This window comes from Scyliorhinus torazame, chromosome 5 (genome assembly GCF_047496885.1).
Source record: "Scyliorhinus torazame isolate Kashiwa2021f chromosome 5, sScyTor2.1, whole genome shotgun sequence".
In the NCBI taxonomy this organism is placed as follows: Eukaryota; Metazoa; Chordata; class Chondrichthyes; order Carcharhiniformes; family Scyliorhinidae; genus Scyliorhinus; species Scyliorhinus torazame.
In genome coordinates, this window is record NC_092711.1 from 121,109,177 (window position 1) to 121,132,270 (window position 23,094).

General features: G+C 46.7%; 2 protein-coding genes and 1 long non-coding RNA gene across 3 annotated transcripts in view; 1 reads left to right on the top strand and 2 right to left on the bottom strand.

The window, feature by feature from the left end:
* LOC140417898 (uncharacterized) overlaps positions 1–23,094 on the bottom strand; it is a 43,617-nt gene that overhangs the window by 12,035 nt on the left and 8,488 nt on the right. The window contains exons 2-5 of the mRNA XM_072501329.1: positions 22,824–22,939; positions 19,795–21,107; positions 13,517–13,653; positions 12,755–12,903 (exon numbers count right to left, since the gene is read on the bottom strand). Of these exons, the coding sequence (XP_072357430.1) occupies positions 12,755–12,903; positions 13,517–13,653; positions 19,795–20,993 (1,485 nt within the window). The 5' untranslated portion in view covers positions 20,994–21,107; positions 22,824–22,939. The remainder of the gene's footprint in view (positions 1–12,754; positions 12,904–13,516; positions 13,654–19,794; positions 21,108–22,823; positions 22,940–23,094) is intronic.
* LOC140421752 (uncharacterized) overlaps positions 1–23,094 on the bottom strand; it is a 51,192-nt gene that overhangs the window by 3,544 nt on the left and 24,554 nt on the right. The gene's annotated exons all lie outside the window — the stretch shown is intronic.
* LOC140421782 (uncharacterized) lies at positions 550–2,685 on the top strand. The gene is made up of 2 exons (XR_011947068.1): positions 550–1,447; positions 1,976–2,685. It is a non-coding gene; the product is annotated as an uncharacterized lncRNA (long non-coding RNA).

The window sequence follows — 23,094 nt, forward strand, 5'->3', positions numbered from 1 at the left end:
GACAAAGGTGTAGAAGTTTCTAATAAGTTTAGCTAAGGCCGATTATAATTTTAAAAAATAGCTGTCCCCATTAGCTGTCAAAAAGCATTATGGGACACATTGAAGATTTTGAGCAAGATTATACAGGGGAATGTCAGGAAGAAATTTTACACAGTGGTAATGACCTGGAACTCAATGCTTACACTCAAAGACCAATAATATCCATGTCCTGATGAATCAAGTCACAATGTAAGATTTTAATGTGATATTTGGTTCAGTGTCCTGTCTGCAAATCCTCCTCTGAATGCCGTTTACAAAAGTCAACAGTGTTAGTCCAGGATAGTAATTGCAAAGGGATAAACATTTCTCTTAGTTTAAGTTTGCGGTGTGTAAATCGCCTTTCTAACCGCTTGGAAAAGGAGTTTCCAAAATCCATCATAATCAGTCCAGGATAGAAATTCACAACATTCCCTCCTCGCCACCCTGGCCCAGGATGCCTGCTCATGCTTCCTACTCCACATTGTCCCTCGTCATTGTCAGCAGCCCCTGGACTCCAGAAGGACATCTACTCAGGGTTGTGAGTTTCAGCCATGGGTCTTCATGTGACTGAACAGACCCACATGGGGCAGGACATAAACAGGGTAGCTAGGAAGAGCTTTTTCTCGTCAGTAATGAGGTCAATAACCAGGGGCATAGATTTAAGATAAGGAGGAGTTTTCGAGGGGATTTGACGAATCCTGATGAAGGAGTGGGTTCAAGAGAACAGGATTCATTTCCGTCATCCCTACTCTGCCACCGCTCTGTCTCCTCAATAAGACATTGGGACTCAAAGGGTAATGTAGTTTGATGGACAAGTTGTCTCCATTCTGAACAATGGGGAACAGGCGCGTCCCAGTCATTCAAAACATTGCCCCCAACAAAGCTGGTGACACTGCCAGCGTTCGGTTGCACATTGCCCCGAATAAAGATGGTGGCCAATAATGGGGGCCGATCACGAGCAGCTGTGCCCCCCACTCTGTATAAATGGAAACCGGTAGGTTCTTATTTGGGGTTTAAAGTTTACACAACATGTTTAAGAAGCCTCTCCAGCCACCCGCCAGTCCTTCGCTCCCTGAATTCGAGCAAAAATACACTTTACCAATTGTGAACCGGACATGAACTTGTTCTCCATCGCCATTACTCACACTGCGCATGCTCCAGTCACATTGGCTCCGCCCATTATACATTCCGATTGGTCGGAGGACCAGCCGCTCCCTCTTGTCCTCCAGGAATGTGCCTTTTCCTATTGGTCCAGATCAACCGTCAATCACTCCCGAATATTGTGATCTGAGCATGCGCAGTGTGGCAGAGGAGGCCGGATACCAGTGCGCATGTGTATTGTGAGAGAGAGAGAGAGTTTGGATCATGCGCAGTGTGATTGATGGCTCGGCGCTTGTTTGTCCCGGAGAAGCGGAGTCAGCGTCAGGCGGTGGGTGGGAGGATTTTGAAACACTTAGTGGATCCGCAAACCCTTCACAATCATTGTCAGCTCCCTGGTTTGCAGCTGCGGAGCTTCTCCCTCCCTCCCGGGAACAGGCCCAGGTTAACGGGCACCATCCTGCTTCAGACACTGGAGGATGGTTCACATCAGAGGATGGGGGAGGGGGGATAATAAATAAGAGCTTACACTTCGCACTCAAATCAATGAGGACCCTGATCTCTGGCAAGGAAGGAAACCCTGGCAGGTGGGCGGGGAGGATTCACAAATACCCTCTGGAGGCCCCAAACCCCCAATAAGACCCATTGATTTTATTGTCAGTCTGCAGACAGGAGCTGGAGAACTGAACCCAGGCAGAGGAGAGGGAGGGAGAAAACTGGGAGTGGAGGAAAGAAATGGTGCAGATGGTGAGATGGGTTTGGATTTCAGCCCAGGGAGGAGGGAGTGTGTGGGATGGGGATTTACAGGCCTCTTTACAGTTCTATCATCCTTGTTTCCTTTTTAAAATCAATTCCACAGGATATTAGGAGAGGATTTGCAGTCAGACATCAGAAACATCACTTCAAGATTTGACAGCTGCTCCATTTATTGAAACCTATCATCGGAATTTGAACATGGAGCGAAAAAGCACCGTTCACCAGAGTGAGAAACCCTACAGTTCAGTGTGTGGCCGAGGCTTCAGCCATTCATCCGGCCTGTCGAGCCACAAGCGCAGCCACACCATGGGGAAAAACCGTGGAAATGTGGGGACTGTGAGAAGGAATTCAATTACCCATCGGAGCTGGAAACACATCGCCGCAGTCACACTGGAGAGAGGCCATTCACCTGCTCAGTGTGTGGGAAGAGATTTACTCAGTCAACTGCCCTGCTGACACACCAGAGGGTTCACACTGGGGAGAGGCCATTCAGTTGCTCTGAGTGTGGGAAGAGATTTATACAGTTAGCCAACCTGCTAACAAATGTGCGAGTGCACTGGTGATTGGAGAGTTTGGATTCTGTTTCTAATGCTGCCGTTAATCACACTCAACCTTGTTCATTTTGATAGTTTGAGTTTGTTTCTGCTGATGTTCAATGTTATTTGATTCGTGATGGTTGTGCTATGGTAATGTCACTGGAATAGTGATCCAGAGTCCCAGAGTAATCCTGTGTGGACATGGGTTCAAATTCCACCACACTACCTGTAAATTCAATTACTAAATCTGGAATATAAAACTGGTTTCAGTTATGAATCATTGATTTTATTGTCAGTTCGCAGACGTGAGCTGGAGAGGAGGAGCGGGGGGGGGGGGAACTGGGAGTGGAGGAAGGAAATGGTGAGATGGATTTGGGTTTCAGCCCAGGGAGGAGGAAGAGTGTGTGGGACGGGAATTTACAGCTTTGGGGGAACAAGAGAGGAAAAAATGTTCCAGAGAAACTAGAATTGTCTGCTCTGGATTTCTATTTGATGAATCATTTTAATATCTCGAATGCAAGTTTGTTCCTTTGAAGGTCTCTTGCTCTTCCCTGTATCCCCCATCCTCACCTCCAACAACAAGTGTGAGGAACCCATGGAGCTTCTTTGTCACTGAGATTGAGACAATCTGATCAGCTGCCTCTGCTGCTTCCCTCCCTTCCACCAGCCAGTCGGGCTAAACTACCTCCAAAGTTCCTCTGTTCCCGAGTCCTGAACTCACTTCTTTCTCTCGTTTCTCTCCCCTCACATCATCTCAGGTCCCATCATTTACATTAGGCCCACCTCCTGCTCCATCGACTAAGCGGCAGATGAACAGACCTGTATGCAAAAAGGATGGGTCATTCAGCTCCTCGAGTCTGCTCCGTAATTTGATAAGATCTTAGCTGATCTGATAGCCTCAAATCTACTTTCCTCTGTATCCCCTATAACTTTGACTCCCTCGTCCATCAAGAATCAATTTAACTCTGCCTTTAAAAGTATTCAATAACCCTGATTCCACTGCTCTCTCAGGAAGACAATTCCACAGACTAATGTCCCTCTGAGAAAACATTGCTCCTCCTTTCTGTGTTAAATGGTAGACCTGTATTTTGAACCTGACTCCCGAAGGTCTCGTCTCTGCCACAAGGGAAACTCAGCATCCACCCTGTCCGATCCCCTCAGGATCTTGGATGTTTCAATAAGATCACCTCATTCTCTGAACCTCACTGGAGACAAGCCCAAACTGGCCAATGTTTCTGCATAAAATAAACCCCCTCATCCCAGAAATCAGTGGGTGTGAACCTTCTCTCAACTGATTCTAATGTCATTATAATCCTTTCATCAGTAAGGAGAACAAAACCGTGCCCGTTATTCCAGCTGTGGCCTCACCAACACCCTGTACAACTGCAGCAAAACATCCCGGCTATTACATTCTGTTCCCCTTGTAATAAAGAACACTTGCTAATCATGCTGACTCATTTACGCGACTCATGTGCCAGGGCTCCCAGAATACTCTGTCCCACAGAGTTCTACAACCTCTCTCCATTTAAATATAATCCTCACAGTGCAGAAGGAGGCTATTCAGCCCATTGAGTCTGCACCGACCCTCTGAAAGAGCAGACTACCTAGGCCCACACCCCTGCCCTATCCCCATAACCGCACCTAAGCTGCACATCTTCTGACATTAAGCGGCAATATTTAGCATGGCCAATCCATCTAACCTGCACATCTTTGGTACAGTACACTGTCCAAACAGAACACTGCTTTTCATAGAATCATAGAATTTACAGTGCAGAATGAGGCCATGCAGCCCATCCAAGTCTGCACCGGCCCCTGGAAAGGGCATCCTACATAATCCCACGCCTCCACCCTCTCCCCGTAACCTAGTAACACCACCTTTTGGACACAAAGGGGCAATTTTATCATGGCCAATCCACCCAACGTTCACATCTTTGGACTGTGGGAGGAAACTGGAGCACCCGGAGGAAACCCACGGAGACACTGGGAGAATGCAGACTCCGCACAGACAGTCACCCAAGGCCGGAATTGAATTCGGGATCATGGACCTATTTAGACAGCAGTGCTAACCACTGTGCCCCGTACTGCCCCATTCTGCCAAAATGGATACGTTCACCTTTTCCTACATTATCCTCCATCTGACTGAGATGGCCTCTGGATTACAGGGATGTTGAATGTGGCAGGCTGGCGGGAGTGGGTTAGGATAGTTAACTCTGGAGGTAACAGGTAAGGTAAAGTCGCCATAGTCCCTGATGACCATAGGCTACTTTCCCCTCTGAAGGGGAGATTTGACTGGAGGTGATTTAACCTGAGGATCACCACACCTCAGGTGAGGGGCAGGGTTGTGAAGGCAGGGCTTCATGAATAACCTCAGCCGGTATGAGAATGGAACCCACACTGCTGGCCTCGCTCTGCATCACGAGGAATGGGTGATGGCTTCGGCACCCAATCAGCTGGGAATAGGGTAGAATTGGGCGATGTGACTGAGGTGGAAATAGGTGGTCTTTGTGATGATGTGGATATGTGGTTGGAAACACAGTTTGAGGTGAAATATGTTGCTGTGGGTGTGAATGTTCTTGTTTAGCCTCAGTTTTCAGAGAGAGCGATGGAATTTATAGCGGGGACTAATTAGATTGTAACCAAATTGTGACTAACCGGGGGCGAAATTCTCCCCCAACGACGCGATGTCCGCCGACTGGCGCCAAAGACGGTGCCAATCAGACGGGCATCGCGCCGGCCCAAAGGTGCGGAATGCTCCGTATCTTTGGCGGCCTAGCCCCAACATTGAGGGGCTAGGCCGACGCCGGAGGGATTTCCGCCCCGCCAGCTGGCGGAAATTGTGTTTGTTGCCCCGCCAGCTGGCGCGGAAATGCGGCGCATGCGCGGGAGCGTCAGCGACCGCTGTCAGTTTCCCGGCGCAAGCGCGGGAGCGTCAGCGGCCGCTGAAAGTTTCCCGCGCATGCGCAGTGGGGAGAGTCTCTTCCACCTCCGCCATGGTGGAGGCCGTAGCGGAGGCGGAAGGGAAAGAGTGCCCCCACGGCACAGGCCCGCCCGCGGATCGGTGGGCCCCGATCGCGGGCCAGGCCACCGTGGGGGTACCCCCCGGGGTCAGATCGCCCCGCGCCCCCCCCCACCCCCCCCCCCAGGACCCCGGAGCCCGCCCACGCCGCCTGGTCCCGCCGGTAAATGCCAGGTTTGATTTACGCCGGTGGGACAGGCAATTTCTGGGCGGGACAAAGAACAAAGAACTTCGGCCCATCCGGGCCGGAGAATTGAAGGGGGGATCCCGCCAACCGGCGCGGCCCGATTCCCGCCCCCGCCCAATCTCCGGTACCAGAAACTTCGGCGGGGGCGGGGGCGGGATTCACGGCGGCCAACGGCCATTCTCCGACCCGGCGGGGGGTCGGAGAATGACGCCTCGGATGTCAGACAGGTCAGGACGGTGTGTGACTTGTTGGGGAACTGGAAGGTGATGGTTTTCACAAACACTTGCTGCCCTGGTTCTTGTGGTGAAGGTCACATATGAACAGACGGGGTTGAGGATTTTAGAAACATAGAAAATAGAATCAGGAGGAGGACATTCGGCCCTTCGAACCTGCTCTGCCATCCGTTATGATTACGGCTGATTTAAAACAAAACTTAGGAGAAATTAATTCTTTCAAAGGGTCATGAAGTGTGGAATTCGCTACCTCAGAATGCAGTGGATGCCGGGACATTGAGTAAATATGAGGAGTTAGACAGATGTTGAATTTACAATGGGTTGAAGGGTTGTTGAGAATGGGCAGGAAAGTTGTTGAGTCCGAGATGAGATCAGCCATGATCGTAATGAACGGTGGAGCAGGCTCCAGGGGCTGAATTTCCTAATCCTGCTCCTAGTTCTTATGTTTGCTGCCAATGCCCACATGTGCAGTTTGTGTGTGTTACAACGTGACCTTGTTGCGAGTGACATAAGCAGTGACCAGAACCATAGGTGACACAGCTCAAACAGCACAGCTCTGTTTAGGCAGTGGTTTCCTTTCATCCACCCATTTGGCATCCTTCATGTCTCCATGAAGTTAACACAATAATTCCAACTCCATTATATGGAAAAATACCTAAGCTTAACAAGATGTATTCAACCAATTATTTAAAATCGCGGTGTAACATTCAGCCCCTTGAGCCTGTTCCACCATTTAATAACATCACGGCTGATCTGACAGTGACCTCAAATCTGCATCCCACCTACACCTGATAACCTGTCAATAACCATGGAGAAACCATGGAAATGTGGGGACTGTGGGATGGGATTCAATTACCCGTCTGAATTGGAAACTCATTGACATAGGGAAAGGCCGTTCACCTGCTCCGTGTGTGGGAAGGGATTCACTCAGTTATCACACCTCTACACACACCAGCATGTTCACACAGGTGAGAGGCCATTCACCTGTCTGGAATGTAGGAAGGGATTTAATGCTTTATCAAACCTCCGGACTCACCATCAGGTCCACTCTGATCAGAGACTGTTTAAATGTGCTGACTGTGAGAAGAGCTTTAGAAGCAGAAAGGATTTACTGTTACACCAACGCAGTCACACTGGGGAGAGGCCATTCACCGGCTCGATCTGTGGGAAGGGATTCACCCATTAGTCCACCTTCTGAGACACCATTGAGTTCACACTGGGGAGAGACTGTTCTGCCGTGTGTGGGGGCAGGAATTCATTGATTCATCCGACCTTCTGATACACCAATGAGTTCACACTGGGGAGAGACCGTACACTTGTCCCGTGTGTAACAAGAAATTCACTCAGTCATCCCACCTGACTACACACCAACTTATTCAAATTGATCAGGGACCTTTCAAATCCTCTGATTGCGAGAAGGGATTTAAAAGTGAATGGAATCTGTTGACACATCAGCGAGTTCACAGTGGGGAGAGGCCGTACACCTGCTCTGTGTGTGGGAGGGGATTCACTCAGTCAAACAACCTGCTCAGACATCAGCAAGTTCACAGGTGACAGAAGGGGATAGATTCTGCTGTTATTGCTGCTGCGAATCACATCCAGAATTGAATGATGTCAGGACGCCTGTTTCCAGTGGGGTTTCACACATATGAATGATTATGAAATTTGCATGATGAAACAACAATTCTGCGTATGGTTGACATTGCGGGAGAAAGCCATGGACTGCAGGAAGATATCAGTGGACTGGTCAGATGGGCAGAACAATTGCAAATGGATTCAATCTTTTTTAAAATTTCGAGTATCCAATTTTTTTTTCCAACTAAGGGGCAATTTAGCATGGCCAATCCACCTACCCTGCACATCTTTTGACTTGTGGGGGTGAGACCCACGCTGACGTGGGGAGAATGTGCAAACTCCACATGGACAGTGACTCAGGGCCGGCATCGAACCTGGGGGCTCGGCGCCGTGAGGCAGCAATGCTAACCACTGCACCCCCTGCCACCCCGGAATTCAATTTAATAATAATCTTTATTATTGTCACAAGTAGGCTTACATTAACACTGCAATGAAGTTACTGTGAAAATACTCTAGTCGCCACATTCCGGCGCCTGTTTGGGTACACAGTCAATTTGACCATATATAATGGCAGCCAGTGTTCAATTGATCAAATCTTGGGGATAAAGTTGAAGCTGAATGACAATTGATTATAACAGTAAAGAAGTCTGAATTCTTCAGTAAGTTAAAATCCGAGTTGTTTCGGTAACAAGAATGGAGAAAATCATTTCAGTAAAATCCTGATAAAAATAACGTGACTTCAGGCAAATGGAACGAGCTGATTGGTGAGTGGCTGATGAATCTATTTATTTTAACCTCCAGCTTATCGTTGCTTCAGTCAGTTAATAATGAAATAAATAAAGGCAATGACAGGGCATCCCAGTCCTGTGGCGAGCACATCCTGGTCACTGCATTCATCAATTATAAAGTGAGACGATTCATTAATTATCACAAAACTGAAATAATCTGATCATTGTTCATAGAATTAGTTTGTGGTCCAATAATCAAATCTAGGGGATAAAGATGAAGTTGGCATTGTAAGAGTGAAAACGTCTAAATGTTTCAGTCAATTACTCATTTGAGAGGTATAGATATTAACAATCAACAAAAATGGGTGGCACAGTGGTTAGCACTGCTGCCTCATGGTGCTGGGGACCTGGGTTCGATCCCAGCTCTGGGCCACTGTCCATGTGGAGTTTGCACATTGTCTCTGCATGTGTCTTACCCCCACAACCCAAAGATGTGCAGGGTAGGTGAATTGGCCACGCTAAATTGCCACTTATTGGGAAAAACAAAGAAATGGGTACTTTAAATTTATTATTAAAAACAATTGACAAAAACATTTCAGTGAATTCCTGATAAAAGTAAGGTAACCTCAGCTCAATGGAAGAAGCTGATTGGGGAGAAGCTGATGAATCTTTATTTATTTTAATCTTAAGTTTATTTTGCTTAAGTCAACTAATCAAATAACTAAAGACCTGGCCGGGATTCCAGTCCTGCTCCACGTGGGAAAACCAGGATACTTCTCATGTCCAGAACAATCACAAGTGCAGGAAGTGACATCAGCTGGAGCAGCAAGAAGGGCAGTGGTCGAGAGGTATGTTCGTGATTGGTGGAGTATTTCCAATGGGATTCTAGATTTCCCAGGACATAATTCCATGCTTCTTGAGTTCGATACCAATGCTTTAGACTTTAACATGGGGACATGATTAAGTCATTTACGGTCCTCTTTTTGACAGTGAGAAAGAAAGCTGTGGACTTTTATTATTCATTTATGGGATGTGGGCTTCACTGGTTGGGGCAGCATTTATTGCCCATCCCTAGATGCCCTTCCGAACATGGTGGGGAGTTTCCTTCTTGAACCGCTGCAGTCCTTCAGGTGTAGGTACACCCACTGTGCTCTTAGGGAGAGAGTTCCAGGATTTTCTCCCAGCGACAGTGAAGGAACGGTGATATATTTCCCAGTCAGGGTGGTGAGTGACTTGGAGGGGAGCCTCCAGGTGGTGGGGTTCCCAGTGATCTGCTGCTCTTGGCCTTCTAGATGGTAGTGGCCATGGGTTTGGAATGTGCTGACTAAGGAACATTGGTGAGTTACGCAGTGCATCTTGTAGATGGTACACATGGCTGCCACTGTTCGTCAGTGATGGATGGTTGAATGTTTGTGGAAGGTGGAGCAATCAAGCGGGCTGCTTTGTCCTGGATGCTGTTGAGCTTCTTGAGTGTTGTTGGAGCTGCACTCATCCAGGCAAGTGGAGAGTATTCCATTGCACTCCTGACATGTGCATTGTAGATGGCGGCTAGGCGCTTTGGGGGTGAGGGGGTGGGGGGTCAAGAGATGAGTTACCCTTCGTAGGATTCCTAGTCTTTGACCTGCCCTGGTAGCCGCAGTATTAATGTGGCTCGTCCAGTTCAGTTTTTGATCAATGGCACCCCCCAGCATGTTGATTGTGGGGGATTCAGCGATGGTAATGTCATTGAATGTCAAGGGGCGATGGTTAGATCCTCTCTTGGAGGTGGTGGTCATTGTCTGACACTTGTGTGGCACGAATGTAACTTGCCACTTATCAGCCCAAGCCTGGATATTGTCCAGGTCCTGCTGCATTTGGACAAGGGCTGCTTCATTATTTGAGGAGTGCGAATGTGCTGAACGTTGTACAGTCATCCGCAAACATCCCCACTTCTGACCTTATGATGAAGGCAGGTCATTGATGAAGCAGCTGAAGATGGTTGGGCCGAGGACACTACCCTGAGGAACTCCTGCAGTGATGTCCTGTAGCTGAAATGGTTGGCCTTCAACCATCATCCTTTGTGCCAGGTACGACTCAAACAGCGGAGAGTTTTCACCCTGATTCCCATTGACTCCAGATTAGCTAGGGCTCCTTAATGCCATACTTGGTCAACTGCTGCCTTGCTGTCAAGGGCAGACACTCTCACCTCACCTCTGGCATTCAGCGCTTTTGTCCACGTTTGAACCAAGGCCGTAATGACTGCAGGAAGACATCAATAGACTGATCAGCGGGCCAGAAAAGTAGCAAACTGAGGTCAATCCAGAGATGCGCCGGGTAATAAATACATTTGGGGAGGACAAACACGGCAAAGGGAAAGAATATGAATGGTTTGATAGTGAGGTGTAGAGGGACAGAGGGGCGTAAGAGTGCATGTCACAGATCCTTGAAGGTGACAGGAGAGGTAGATACGGTGATTGTAAAGGCAGAGAGGATACTTTGTTATTCACGGGGACATAGAGAACTAGAGCAGGGAATATTCCCAGCAATTTCTATTGGAGGAAATACTTCAAACCCCTCTCTCCACAGATGCTTCCAGAGCTGCTGCGTATTTCCAGCATTTTCTGTTTTATTATAAGATCAGGAAGGTTATCCAAAACACTAGTTAAACCACAGCTGCATTACGGAGTACAGTTCTGGTCACCACATTACAGGAAGGATGTATTCATACCAGATAGGATGCAGATTGACGAGGATGTTGACACAAATGGAGAATTTTAACAATGAGGAAAGTTTGGAGAGACCGAGGTGGTTTTCTGTGGAATAGAGAACGCTAAGGAGAGATTAACTGAGGTGTTCAACATTGAGGGGCCCGAATAGAATGGATAAGAAGGATCTATTTCATTAACAGATCAATAACCAAGGGGTTTAGATTTGATGTAATTAGCAGAGGATTGGGAGTGGAAGGTGGATAATGGATCTCTCTGTCTATTCGGAACCCTGGATATGCGTTATCCCTTCTCAGTTCCCAAACAACAGACGTCAAGTCTGTGCTTTTTGGCAAAGTCCAGTTGAAATTTATTTGTCAGCTGTGCCACTGGGAAACTGGGAAAAATTTAGAAAGAACTAGCCCTGAAGCAAGCCAGTCAGATTAATTGTCTTTCGTGAATACAGAAGTTGAGTTTTCATTCATATCATAATACACCAGATAAAATAACTGGGTAATTGCGATTAGCAAAGCGAGCAGCAAAGGTTTCAGAAATATAGATGGAGTGAGCAAGAAGAGAAACAGAACAGAGCAACAGAAGCACTTTTCCGTTCCGGTAAGCGATTCTTAAGAGAATTGTTATCTCAAAGCCTGGCCTTCTTTTCACTGCTGATTGACTTAACTAATTTATAATTTATCAATTCGACCCAAGTGTCTGTCCATCAATTTAAGAGATATAGGTATTTGAATATGTTGGTGGAATTTTCCCATTCCATCGCTTGCCAATTTTCCAAATTAACAGCACCTACATCTCAACATTAATTAGAAAAAACATAGCCTTCAGGACATTATGACCTTAGACTGTCTATTACCATGGAAACAGGACTGCCTGTGCTGGAAAAGCAGCAGCATACAATGGGGTCTTTTAGTTAGTTGGCGTCACTGACCTTGCTTGTCTCAAGCAATTTGCAAATGTTAAAATCTAGGTTTAATGAAAGAAAACTGAAGTGTATGTTCTGGATTAACCCTTAATAGGTTTCCAGTTATTGTTGCACTCAAATAATGCTTAATATGCTTAATGAGTTCTCATTTAACCCTTTTACCTTTATCATCTATCGGTAACTAGAAAAGCCAATTTCTATCAGTCCCCCCTTTTGATTCTTCAAAAGATTAATAAGTTGAATCAAAATAATGAATAGAAATTAAGGAAGTAATGTGACAGGATAGAAGTAAGCACGGGGAAGAACTCATTCACATTGTCTTTAATGGTTCACTTGTTTGAGAACAGCCTTCAACACTGGAGCAGGCAAAGCTTTGCAAGCGTTACAAGCATTCTGGAAGTATTTTATTCAATAAAAGGGATTATGTAGTACAATAACAATTCAGTAATCATGGAAGTTGATTATATGATTGTAGTAATAATTGGGTAATAATGCAATAATAACAGTTCAATATGAGGAGCCTTATTCAATGTCATGGGCTGGTGGTGCAGTTGGATCACTATGAACTACTTTGATTGGTGGAGCATTATGAGTAGCCATACATTGGCCAATGCATCTGATCAGCAAGACCACTATGTAAATGACAAGCCCAAAAATGAAAAATAAGAGAAATCCCTGAATGAGAGCCATCCCCAAAGAGTGTTGTCAGAGGGTTGGTAAAGTTTTCTAACTTTTCTTTGAATATGTGCTGACAAACTTTCGATTTCTTCCAAATTATCTGGGATGTAGGTGCAACACTTTGCACCAATCAGGCCACAGGTCCCACCTTTTTCGGCTAGCAAATAGTCAAGTGCCATCCAATTCTGTAAAGCCACAGTTCGAATGGCTAGCATCTCGGCTGAAATGCTACTTAGAACTCGGGCAGTGTAATTGGCTATTTTCCCTAAGGCTGCAGCCAATTTAATATATTCTCTGGTCAATACGATGATGGCATAGGTTGGGATGAGAGCAGAAAAGAATTTCTCAGCCCCTGTGATCTCGCGTTTAGACCTCGTGAAGATAGTGGTAGGTTGATATTTCTCAAACTGTGGGATGAGAGGTCCATGTTTCGAGTCTACATTTATAGCATCGGCTAGGGAAAGGGAAAGAGAATGACGGTGAAGGGGACAATGAATCCTAAATAGCATACTCCACTCCAGCTCACTGGGAGCCAAGGGTATGCAGTATTACCGCAGATGTAATAGGTGCCATTATAGGTAGAATTCTGGGCAACCACTTGTGGGGACCAATGTTCTGTAACATTTGTCCCATCGGTGTGATTAGGTAGCCCTTTAAAGTCGATGGGATTCCCTTTATGTCCATAGGCCACTACCTTTCTTGTGTCATGAGTGCAGTGTACTGGCACTCACATCCAATAATATTCACATTTACTGTATCCCACATTCCATGCTCTATGATTATACCCAATTAAACATATGGTCCCAGTACGATTATGACCAGTTGGGAAAGTTACTTGGGGGGGGGGGGGGGGGGGGGGGGGTTCTGTTTCCGATCACAGACATGTTGATATCATCCCTTGAAAGTGTTTAATGGGCGGCCTGCAGATCGCCATCTCTTAACCTCATCGTTTATCGTTTCTTTGGTTCTGGTGTCTCCGCATTGGGGAAGGGTATAGTCATGACTTTGGAAAATGTACCATTCTGCTATTTGGGATAAAGTAAAAGGAACAGGCTGCAGTAGGATACCTGCTTGGGAATTGGTAGGGATAGAAGAACACATCCAGCACTCAGAGACGTTAAAGTCTCTGGCATAGGTATAGGACATGTAAAGGAACGTGTTAACATTGAACTCCTGGGTAAGGCCTGCTAGGCCAAACATGTAACTGAAAATCAATATTATGGCAAACATTTTTACAGATTTTGATTTTGGTATGCGCGCTTCACACGTGACGTGTCAATCCTTGATCTGTTGCCTTGGGAGTTTCACGGCTGACTGGGTGAAAGATTTCTACCATTCGGTTACCAGCAGCACTTTGCGATTACTGGAACTCAGTAGAAATTTAAGTTAAAACTTCTCAGGTGCTAATATGAATTGTTTTATTTGTCTTCTATTGATTACAATTTGAAAGTCATTTAAAAGGCAATTCGTAGACAATTTGAAGCTTTCAAAGAATCACAGGCATTATCTTCTTGCTTAGGCAAACAGCTCAACAATAACTTTTAAAAGTCAAAGTCTGAAAATGAAATATGAAAAAAAGAGAGAGCGAGATAATCTTCAGCTTCAAACCATTGAAACAAAAACTAACAAACTACTCACAAAAACCTGCCCTACCAATCTACCTAAACCTACCTAAAACCTACCCACAAAACCTACCTAAAAAATGGCAGAACGAAAACTCTTCAGTTATACCGTTTCATATCTGTCTTAAGTCATCTAATCACTCCCCAATATAATACTAATTGGTTTGGGTTAGACTCAAACACATTTGATTTGACAGCAAGCCGTCCATCTTCAATATGTAACATTACTTCTAATTGTTGCGTATCTGCATTCCTGTGTATGTTAAAGAATGCGATATGGTAACTCCTCTATGGGGCCCCAACGGCAAGTGTGGTCACAGGTCGGCAAAGGTCGGAGTATTTTCGACTACACAGGGGAACAAGACAGGGATGCCCGTTGTCCCCATTACTGTTCGCGTTGGCAATTGAACCACTGGCCATAGCGCTGAGAGACACCAGAAAATGGAGAGGGGTGATTAGAGGGGGAGAGGAACACCGAGTGTCACTCTACGCGGATGACCTACTGCTGTATGTGACGGACCCAGTGGGGGGGGATGACAGAGGTCATGCAGATATTGAGGGAGTTTGGAGATTTCTCGGGATATAGGCTTAACATGGGAAAGAGTGAGCTTTTTGTGATACACCCTGGGGACCAGAGTAGAGGGATAGATGGCCTACCGCTAAGGAGAGTGGAAAGAAACTTCCGATACCTGGGGATTCAGATAGCCAGGAGCTGGGGAACCTTACACAGACTCAATCTGACACGACTGGTGGACAAATGGAAGAGGATTTCAAAAGGTGGGACATGCAGCCGCTGTCACTGGCGGGCAGAGTGCGGGCAATTAAGATGATGGTCCTCCCGAGGTTCCTATTTGTGTTCCAATGTCTCCCTATACTGATCACTAAGGCCTTCTTTAAAAAAATAGATAGGAGCATCACGAGCTTCGTGTGGGCAGGGAAAGCCCCGAGGGTAAGGAGGGGGTTCCTACAACGTAGCAGAGACAGAGGGGGACTGGCGTTGCCAAATTTGGGCGACTACTACTGGGCCGCCAATGTGGCGATGATTCGTAAATGGATGATAGAGGGAGAGGGAGCGGCGTGGAAAAGGTTGGAGATGAAGTCCTGCAAAGGGACGAGTTTAAAAGCGCTGGTGACGGCGCCACTACCGCTCTCCCCAAAAGAATTTACCACGAACCCAGTGGTGGCGGCAACATTAAGTATCTGGGGGCAATGGAGGCGACAGAGGGGTGTGCTGGGAGCCTCGGTGTGGTCCCCGATCAGGAACAACCATAGGTTTGCCCCAGGGAGGCTGGACGGAGGATTCCAGAGCTGGCACCGGGTAGGAATCAGGAGAGTGGGAGATTTATTTATAGACGGGATGTTTGCGAGCTTGGGAGCGCTTGAGGAAAAGTTTGAGCTGCCCCGGGGAAATTTCTTTAGATATATGCAGGTGAGAGCGTTCACGAAACAACTGGTGAAGGAATTTCCGCTGCTCCCGACACAAGGGATCCACGACAGGGTGCTTTCGGGGGTGTGGGTCAGGGAGGGCAAAGTGTCAGAGATATACCGGGAGATGAGAGAAGCGGGGGAGGAGTTGGTGGGCGAACTGAAGGGAAAATGGGAAGAAGAGCTCGGGGAGGAGATTGAGGAGGGTTTGTGGGCTGATGCCCTAAGCAGGGTAAATTCCTCTTCCTCGTGTGCCAGGCTTAGCCTGATCCAATTTAAGGTGCTGCATAGAGCACACATAACGGGAGCAAGGTTGAGCAGGTTCTCTGGAGTGGAGGACAAGTGTGGGAGGTGCGGGGGAAGCCCGGCGAACCACACACATATGTTTTGGTTGTGTCCAGCACTGGAGGGGTATTGGAGGGGAGTGACGGGAGTGATTTCGAAGGTGGTGAAGGTCCGGGTCAAGCCAGGCTGGGGGTTAGCCATATTTGGAGTAGCGGATGAGCCGGGAGTGCAGGAGGCGAAAGAGGCCGATGTCGTGGTCTTTGCGTCCCTAGTAGCCCGGCGTAGGATTTTACTCATGTGGAGGGAGGCGAAACCCCCCGGACTGGAGGCCTGGATAAACAATATGGCGGGGTTCATAAAACTAGAGCAGATGAAGTTTGCGCTGAGAGGATCGGCTCAAGGGTTCACCAGACGGTGGCAACCGTTCCTCGACTACCTAGTGGAACGTTAGAGGGAAGATAGACGGCCAGCAGCAGCAACCCAGGGGGAGGGGAGGGGGGGGGGGCGGGGAGGGGAGGGGGGGGGGCGGGGAGGGAGGGGGGGGGGGGGGTAAATTGTTTGGGTTTTTGGAGGGGGAGAGGGGGCGGGGGGGGAGTATTACTTAGTGTTATTTGGTTAGTTTACCATGTTAGTTACACAATGTTATATTGCAGTTATCATGTTACTTTTATTTCTATTTCTTTGATTTGTAAGGGAAAAAACTGTGTTTGAAAACTTTAATAAAATATATTTTTTTAAAAAAAAGAATGCGATATGGTGCTTTATCAAAGCCAGCAAAAACTGGCTGTATGCTGGCTTGGCTATTGTAACAATGGAGATTTCATGTAATCGTTTCATGCAATACTGAACAATGATTTGCAAAATGTAAATCAAATCTGTTTTAATCTAGTAAAGTGAATTATGCTGCTTCTATGAAATTGTTATGTTTTGAGAAAGTTGGAATCAAATATATTAATTCAATGCTTTATAAACTGTCCGTTAAAATGTTTCAACCTTATAAGTTATGGAATGTGGTTCACGCTGTAATCACTAATGGCCCGAAAAGAGAACAATAGAGCCTTTAAGTTACTGGGCTCTTGTCACCTCGTTGCCATGGATTCAGCCCTTGTCCTTGAAGAAATGTAGTTAAAAGTGTTTGTCTTATCAGTCTTCTGTGTTACTTTAAAACTATGTACCTAAAAGTTGTGTTGGACAAAATGATTGAACGAATTTGCAGAATATGTGTTTTTAATCCTTAATTTAAAACTGGGGCTTAATATTTACGCTTAAACAGCTATCTTTTACCTATATGAGGTGTATTAGAAATATCTGGCTTCTACACTGGGTTGTGAGTAATATCTGTTAGGGGCCTTCCCACTTGGCTGCAAACGGTTCGCGCTGAATTTGTTTTACGTAAATGGATTCTCCGGGCACCAAGTCGTGGCCCCCCCTCAGGAGGATCGCCCCACGCCGCCGACACCTGACAGCATTTGTTAAGTTTTGACAATAACTGAGTAAAGCATCACTCATCAGATGGCAGTCTGCCCTTAGTAAGTCAATAGTTCCTGGCAGGGACATGGGTCTGCCAGTGATGATTAGGCCTGTGGTTCTGTTTGGGATTGCTCTGGTACTGCACAAAACTAGTGGCAAGGCTTGAATCCAATTCATGCCTTCTTGGTTGTATTTGGACAATCGTTCTTTTAAAGTCCGGTCCATACGTTCCACTTGTCCTGATGTTTCTAGATGATAAGGGCAGTGTAGATTCCAATCGATGTTCAGTAACCTGCACACCTCCTGGCAAACAGCACCTGTAAAGTGCATTCCATTGTCTGAGTCAATGCTAGCTGGTACTCCCCATCTGGGAATATAGCCTTTGCATAGGGCTTTGGCTGTAGTCCTCCTGGCTGGAGCAGCCTCCACCTATCTAGAGAACTTATCCACTATTACAAGGACGTCAGTGTATCTTTGACATGTAGGAAGGGTGATGTAATCAAACTGCATGTTCTGGAATGATCCTGCAGGAGCTTTTAGCTGAGGCATTGATGTTATAGGTCCTAAGTTGATCTTTTGACAGGTTACTCAGTGGTTCAATACCAACTGTGAATGTTTTTTGAATCCTTTGCCACACCAACTTTTCTGGAATCGAGCCATCATCTGTTGAGGGGCTAAATGTCCCCATGAATGGATCTGTTGGGCCAGAAATAGCATCAGTGCCTATGGTGCAATTGGTTTATCAGTCTGAACTTGTCTCCAAATATCATCATCATACAACTGGATACCCGAGTCTAATCATGACCATTTTCTCTTCTTGTGTAGTCAAGTTGCATTTCACGTAGATCTTGTAATAAATCGGTCACTCCCAATTTGTAGATGTGCCTTGGTTCTGCTGAAGAATCCCACTCGGAGGCAGCTTCTTTTGCTACTTGGTCTGCAAGGGTGTTTCCTTGTGCTTCTGTCGAGTTGTCTTGAGTATGGGCCTTACACTTCAGAATGGATACTTCTTTTGGCAAAGCTATGGCTTCTAGGTGATCATTTCAGTGGTGGGAGTCTAGAACTCGCTGTCTGATAGGGTCCTAGAAGCAGAAAATAAATGTCTTGGATATCCAATTGAAGGACTGGGACATACAGAGCAATCGACTGAGATCTGTAAAATGGGATTAAGCTGAATAGCTCCACTTCAGCCAGCACTCACACAACGGGCCAAATGGCCTCTATCTGTACCAGAACATTGAGCTTTTTACTTTGAAGTTTGTTTCTGATGATAATAACCTCGAAGGGACTGGAGTTTAACATTTAGATATTGGTGAAATAAATCAGCTGTTTTAAACACATTGTAGATTTTTGTCTTTCCCGCCTGAGTGTTTAACATCACCTTGCTGGAGCTCAGAAAGGACAATCTCACTTCATAGAATTAGAGAATTCACAGTGCAGAAGGAGGCCATTCAGCCCATCGAGTCTGTACCAGCCCTTGGAAAGAGCATCCTACTTAAGCCCACACCTCCACCTTATCCCAGTAACTCCACCTAACCTTTTTGCACACAAAGGGCAATTTACCATAGTCAATCCACCTAACCTGCACATCTTTGGACTGTGGGAGGAAAGCGGAGCACCCGGAGGAAACCCGCGCAGATACAGGGAGAACTTGCAGAGTCCGCACAGACAGTGACCCAAGCCGGGAATCGAACCTGGGACCCTGGAGCTGTGAATCAACAGTGCTAACCACGGTGCTACCATGCCACCCTTGCATCCAAGCTCCCGGATTGTCTGTCTTCTCTCCGGGTAAGATTCTGTTTCTCTCTTGTATTTCACTGTGACAGGGCAGAGACCTGATTGAAAGGATTCAAGCATGGGAATTCTGGGAAAGATGGGCAAGGATTTGGGAGGTGCCAACATGTTCAAAGAGTGGAGAGGAGAGGGTGGTTGAAGATGGGGCAGTAATTTGTAAGGATGGCAGGGTCAAGGGTTTGTTTTATAGAGGAGGGGGTGATGATGGCAGATTTGAAGGACAGAGGGACAGTTGAAGAGAGAGAAATGTTGACAATATCCGTGGACACAGGGTAGTTGGCTGATCAGGAGCTAAGTGGGAATAGGGTCAATGGAGCAGGAGCTGGGTCTCATGGACAAGATGAGCTCTGAGAGGGCATGAGGGGAGATGGGAGAGAAACTAGAGAAAGATGTGGGTTCAGGGCTCGGGAAAGGATGAAATTTAGAGACAGTTTGGTGCGGTGGACTCGTGGAAGGGAGGGAAGCAGCAGTCACAAAGAAGCTCCAAAAGCTGCTCACACTTCTTGTTGGAGGTGAGGATGGAAGAGACAGGGGAGAGCGAGAGTACTTCAAAAGGAACTAACTTATGTCAGAGATATTAAAAAGCTTCAACACACTGCGTATTTCACACAAATCTAATTTATTTTACTTTTAGCCAGAATATTACCCCCTGTAAATGGGCTGGAGTTTGTTATCAGCAGAAAGAGACCCAAATGAACACGATTCAGTCCTGAATGTGAGTAACAGCAAAATTCAATCATTGTGGTTACTTGTGGCTTCGTTGGTGTCTCAGTAGGTGGGATGAAGTGGTGAATCCCTTCCCACACTCGGAGCAGGCGATAGGTCTCTCGTCAGAGTGAACACGTTGATGGAGCATCAGATCCCCAGAACGTATAAAGCACTTCCCGCAGTCTGGACTTTGAAACGGACTCTCATCAGTGTGAACTCGCTGGTGACTCAGCAGGTCAGAAGACTGAGTAAATCCCTTCCCACACTTGGAGCAAGCAAATGGCCTCTCCCCACTGTGAACACGCTGGTGCTTCTGCAGGTTGGATGACTGAGTGAAACGCTTCCCACACTTAGAGCAGGTGAACGGTCTCTCCCCAGTGTGAACTCGCTGGTGCTTCTGCAGGTTGAATAACTGGGTGAATCCCTTCCCACACGCGGAGCAGGTGAATGGTCTCTCCCCAGTGTGAATTCTCTGGTGCTTCTGCAGGGCGGATGACTGAGTGAATCTCTTCTCACACTTGGAGCAGGCAAATGGCCTCTCCCCAGTGTGAATTCGCTGATGTACAGTGAGATCAGATGATTGTCTGAACCCAGTCCCGCAGTGAGAGCACCTAAACGGTCTCTCGTCAGTGTGAACACGTTGATGGCACATCAGATCCCCAGAACTTTTATAGCACTTCCCGCAGTCTGGACATTGAAAGGGTCTCTCATCTGTGTGCACTCGCTGGTGACTCAGCAGGTGGGCTGAAATAGTAAATCCCTTCCCACACTCTGAGCAGGTGAATGGTCTCTCCCTGGAGTGAAATCGCTGGTGTGTGGACAGAGCGGATGACTGAGTGAATCCCTTCCCACACTCGGAGCAGATGAATGGTCTCTCTTTGGAGTGAACTCGCTGGTGTCTCAGCAGTTCGGATGACTCAGTGAATCCCTTCCCACACTCTGAGCAGATGAATGGTCTCTCCCCAGTGTGAACCCGTTGATGTTTCCGCAGGGCCGATGACTGAGTGAATCCTTTCCCACACTTGGAGCAGGTGAATGGTCTCTCCCCAGTGTGACTGCGTCGATGAGTTTCCAGCTTGGATGGAGAAGTGAATCCTTTCCCACAGTCCCCACATTTACACGGTTTCTCCTCAGTGTGACTGCATTTGTGGCTTGTGAGGCCTGATGAGTGACTGAATCCTCGTCCACACACACATGTGTACGGTTTCTCTCCACTGTGAACGATGCTTTTTCCTTCCATGTTCAAAGTACGATGATATTCAGGATATGACAAATTGAGGACTCTCAGATCCTGATGTGATGCTTGGTTTGAGTTTCTGGACTTTGAATCCTCCCCTTCGAACACCCTGTGAAACTGCTTGAAAACAGAAAATAGTGAGTGAGAGAGAACCCACAAAAACACAAAGGCAGGTTGTGAAATGGAGCTGAATGAATCTGGTCATTTGAGGGGCCGGCACTGGGAAAACGTGACCATGAAAACGGCTGGATTGTTATGAAACCCAACTGGCCTCTTTGGGAGGAGAGAGAAAGAGGTGAAGAGGGATTTTGTATATCTACAAGACATATTAAGAGAGTAGTTGGCAAAGCAAATGCGATCCGAGCTTCATCAAGAGTAATATTGATACTGAAACTATGCTTCTGGTGGTACGGTGGTTAGCACTGCTGCCTCACAGCGCCAGGGATCCAGGTTCAATTCCGACCTTGGTGACTGTGTGGAGTTTGCACTTTCTCCCCGTGTCTGCGTGGGTTTCCACCCGGTGCTCAGGTTTGCTCCAACAGTCCAAAGAAGGGACAGTTAGGTGGATTGGCCTTGATAAATTGCCCCTTACTGTCCAGGGATGTGCAGGTTAGGTGGGGCTATGGGGTTACAGGGACATCGGTGTGAGCCTCGGCAGGGTGACCTTTCAGAGAATCAGTGTAGACTTGATGGGCTGAATGCCTCCTCTGCACTGTAGGAATTCTATGGTTCTAATTCTATTCTATGAATCTTTATAAAGCTCTGGTCACCACTCTTCAGGAAGGATGTGAAGGTTCTTGGAGAAGGTGCAGAGGCGATTTACCAGAATGGTTCCAGCAAAGGAGTTTGAGGGGAGATTTGATTCAGGGTCACAAGATTATGCCAGATTTCCATCGGGTGGACAAAGAAACTCTGTTTCCATTCACTGACCGTACAAGCAGCGGGGACACAGATTTAAAGCCTTGGGTAAAACCTGGATTGAACTATATAAGATCCTGAGGGGTCTTGACAGGGTGGATGTGGAGAGGATGTTTCCTCTTGTGGGAGAATCTAGAACGAGGGCATCACTGTTGCAAAATAAAGAGTCACCCATTTAAGATAGAGATGAGGATTTCTTATTCTCGAGGGCTGTAAGATTTTGGAACTCACGTCCTTAAAAGGCAGCGGAAGCAGAGTCCTTGAATAATTTTTAAGGCAGAGCTGGATAGATTCTTGATGAGCAAGTGGGTGAAAGGTCATCGGGGTAGGCAGGAATGTGGAGTTGAGGTTAGAATGAGATCAGCCGCAATCCTTTTGAATGCTGAGCAGGCTCAAGGGGCCGAGTGGCCTGTTCCCAGTTTGTATGCAAAAGGTACAGGTGATATGAGATGTATGTTTTTACACTGCAAGCGGCAATGACCTGAAACTTGCTGCCTATGAGGGAGTTTGAAAATAGATTCAGGAATCATTTGATTTCAAAAGGAAATTGGATAGACGTTTGAGGGAAATAAACCTGCGAGGATACAAGGACAGGGCAGGAGAATTGGACTGACTGGATTGCTCCAGAGAGCTAGTATGGATTCAATGGGCCGAATGCCATTCTCTGTGCCATCATGTCTCTGACTCTTTTGTGTAATCTAGTTTTGTAATTTAACCTCGGGGGTTCAGATATCACTCAGGTAAATCTGTGCTACACTTCCTCCGAGGCCATTCTCTCCTTCCTCAGGTTTGTTGCCCAGAACTGAACACAGTTCTCCAGGTTTGGTCTAACCAGGGTTTGTGAATCTCAGGACTTTTCCTGTCACACTGAGACCTGAAATCTTCCCTCACAGACAGAACAGACAAACCTTTTACCTTCCACACCCAGATGCTGCTGAAATTCAGGTTCTGATGAATCGGGTGATTCTGTCAGATCACGATGTGACGTTTGGTTTGCGTTTCCCGTCTGTTAAACCTCCACTTCCATTATCCTGTAAATTTACAGAAACCTCACTGTCAGTTTAGGATTGAAATTCACAACATTCTCTCCTCATCAACTTTGATTAACCGCATTCTTGGAGGTTTGATCACATGAGCTGCCGCCATCCTCCAGCCATTAATCGGTCAACACATGCATCCTTGTGAC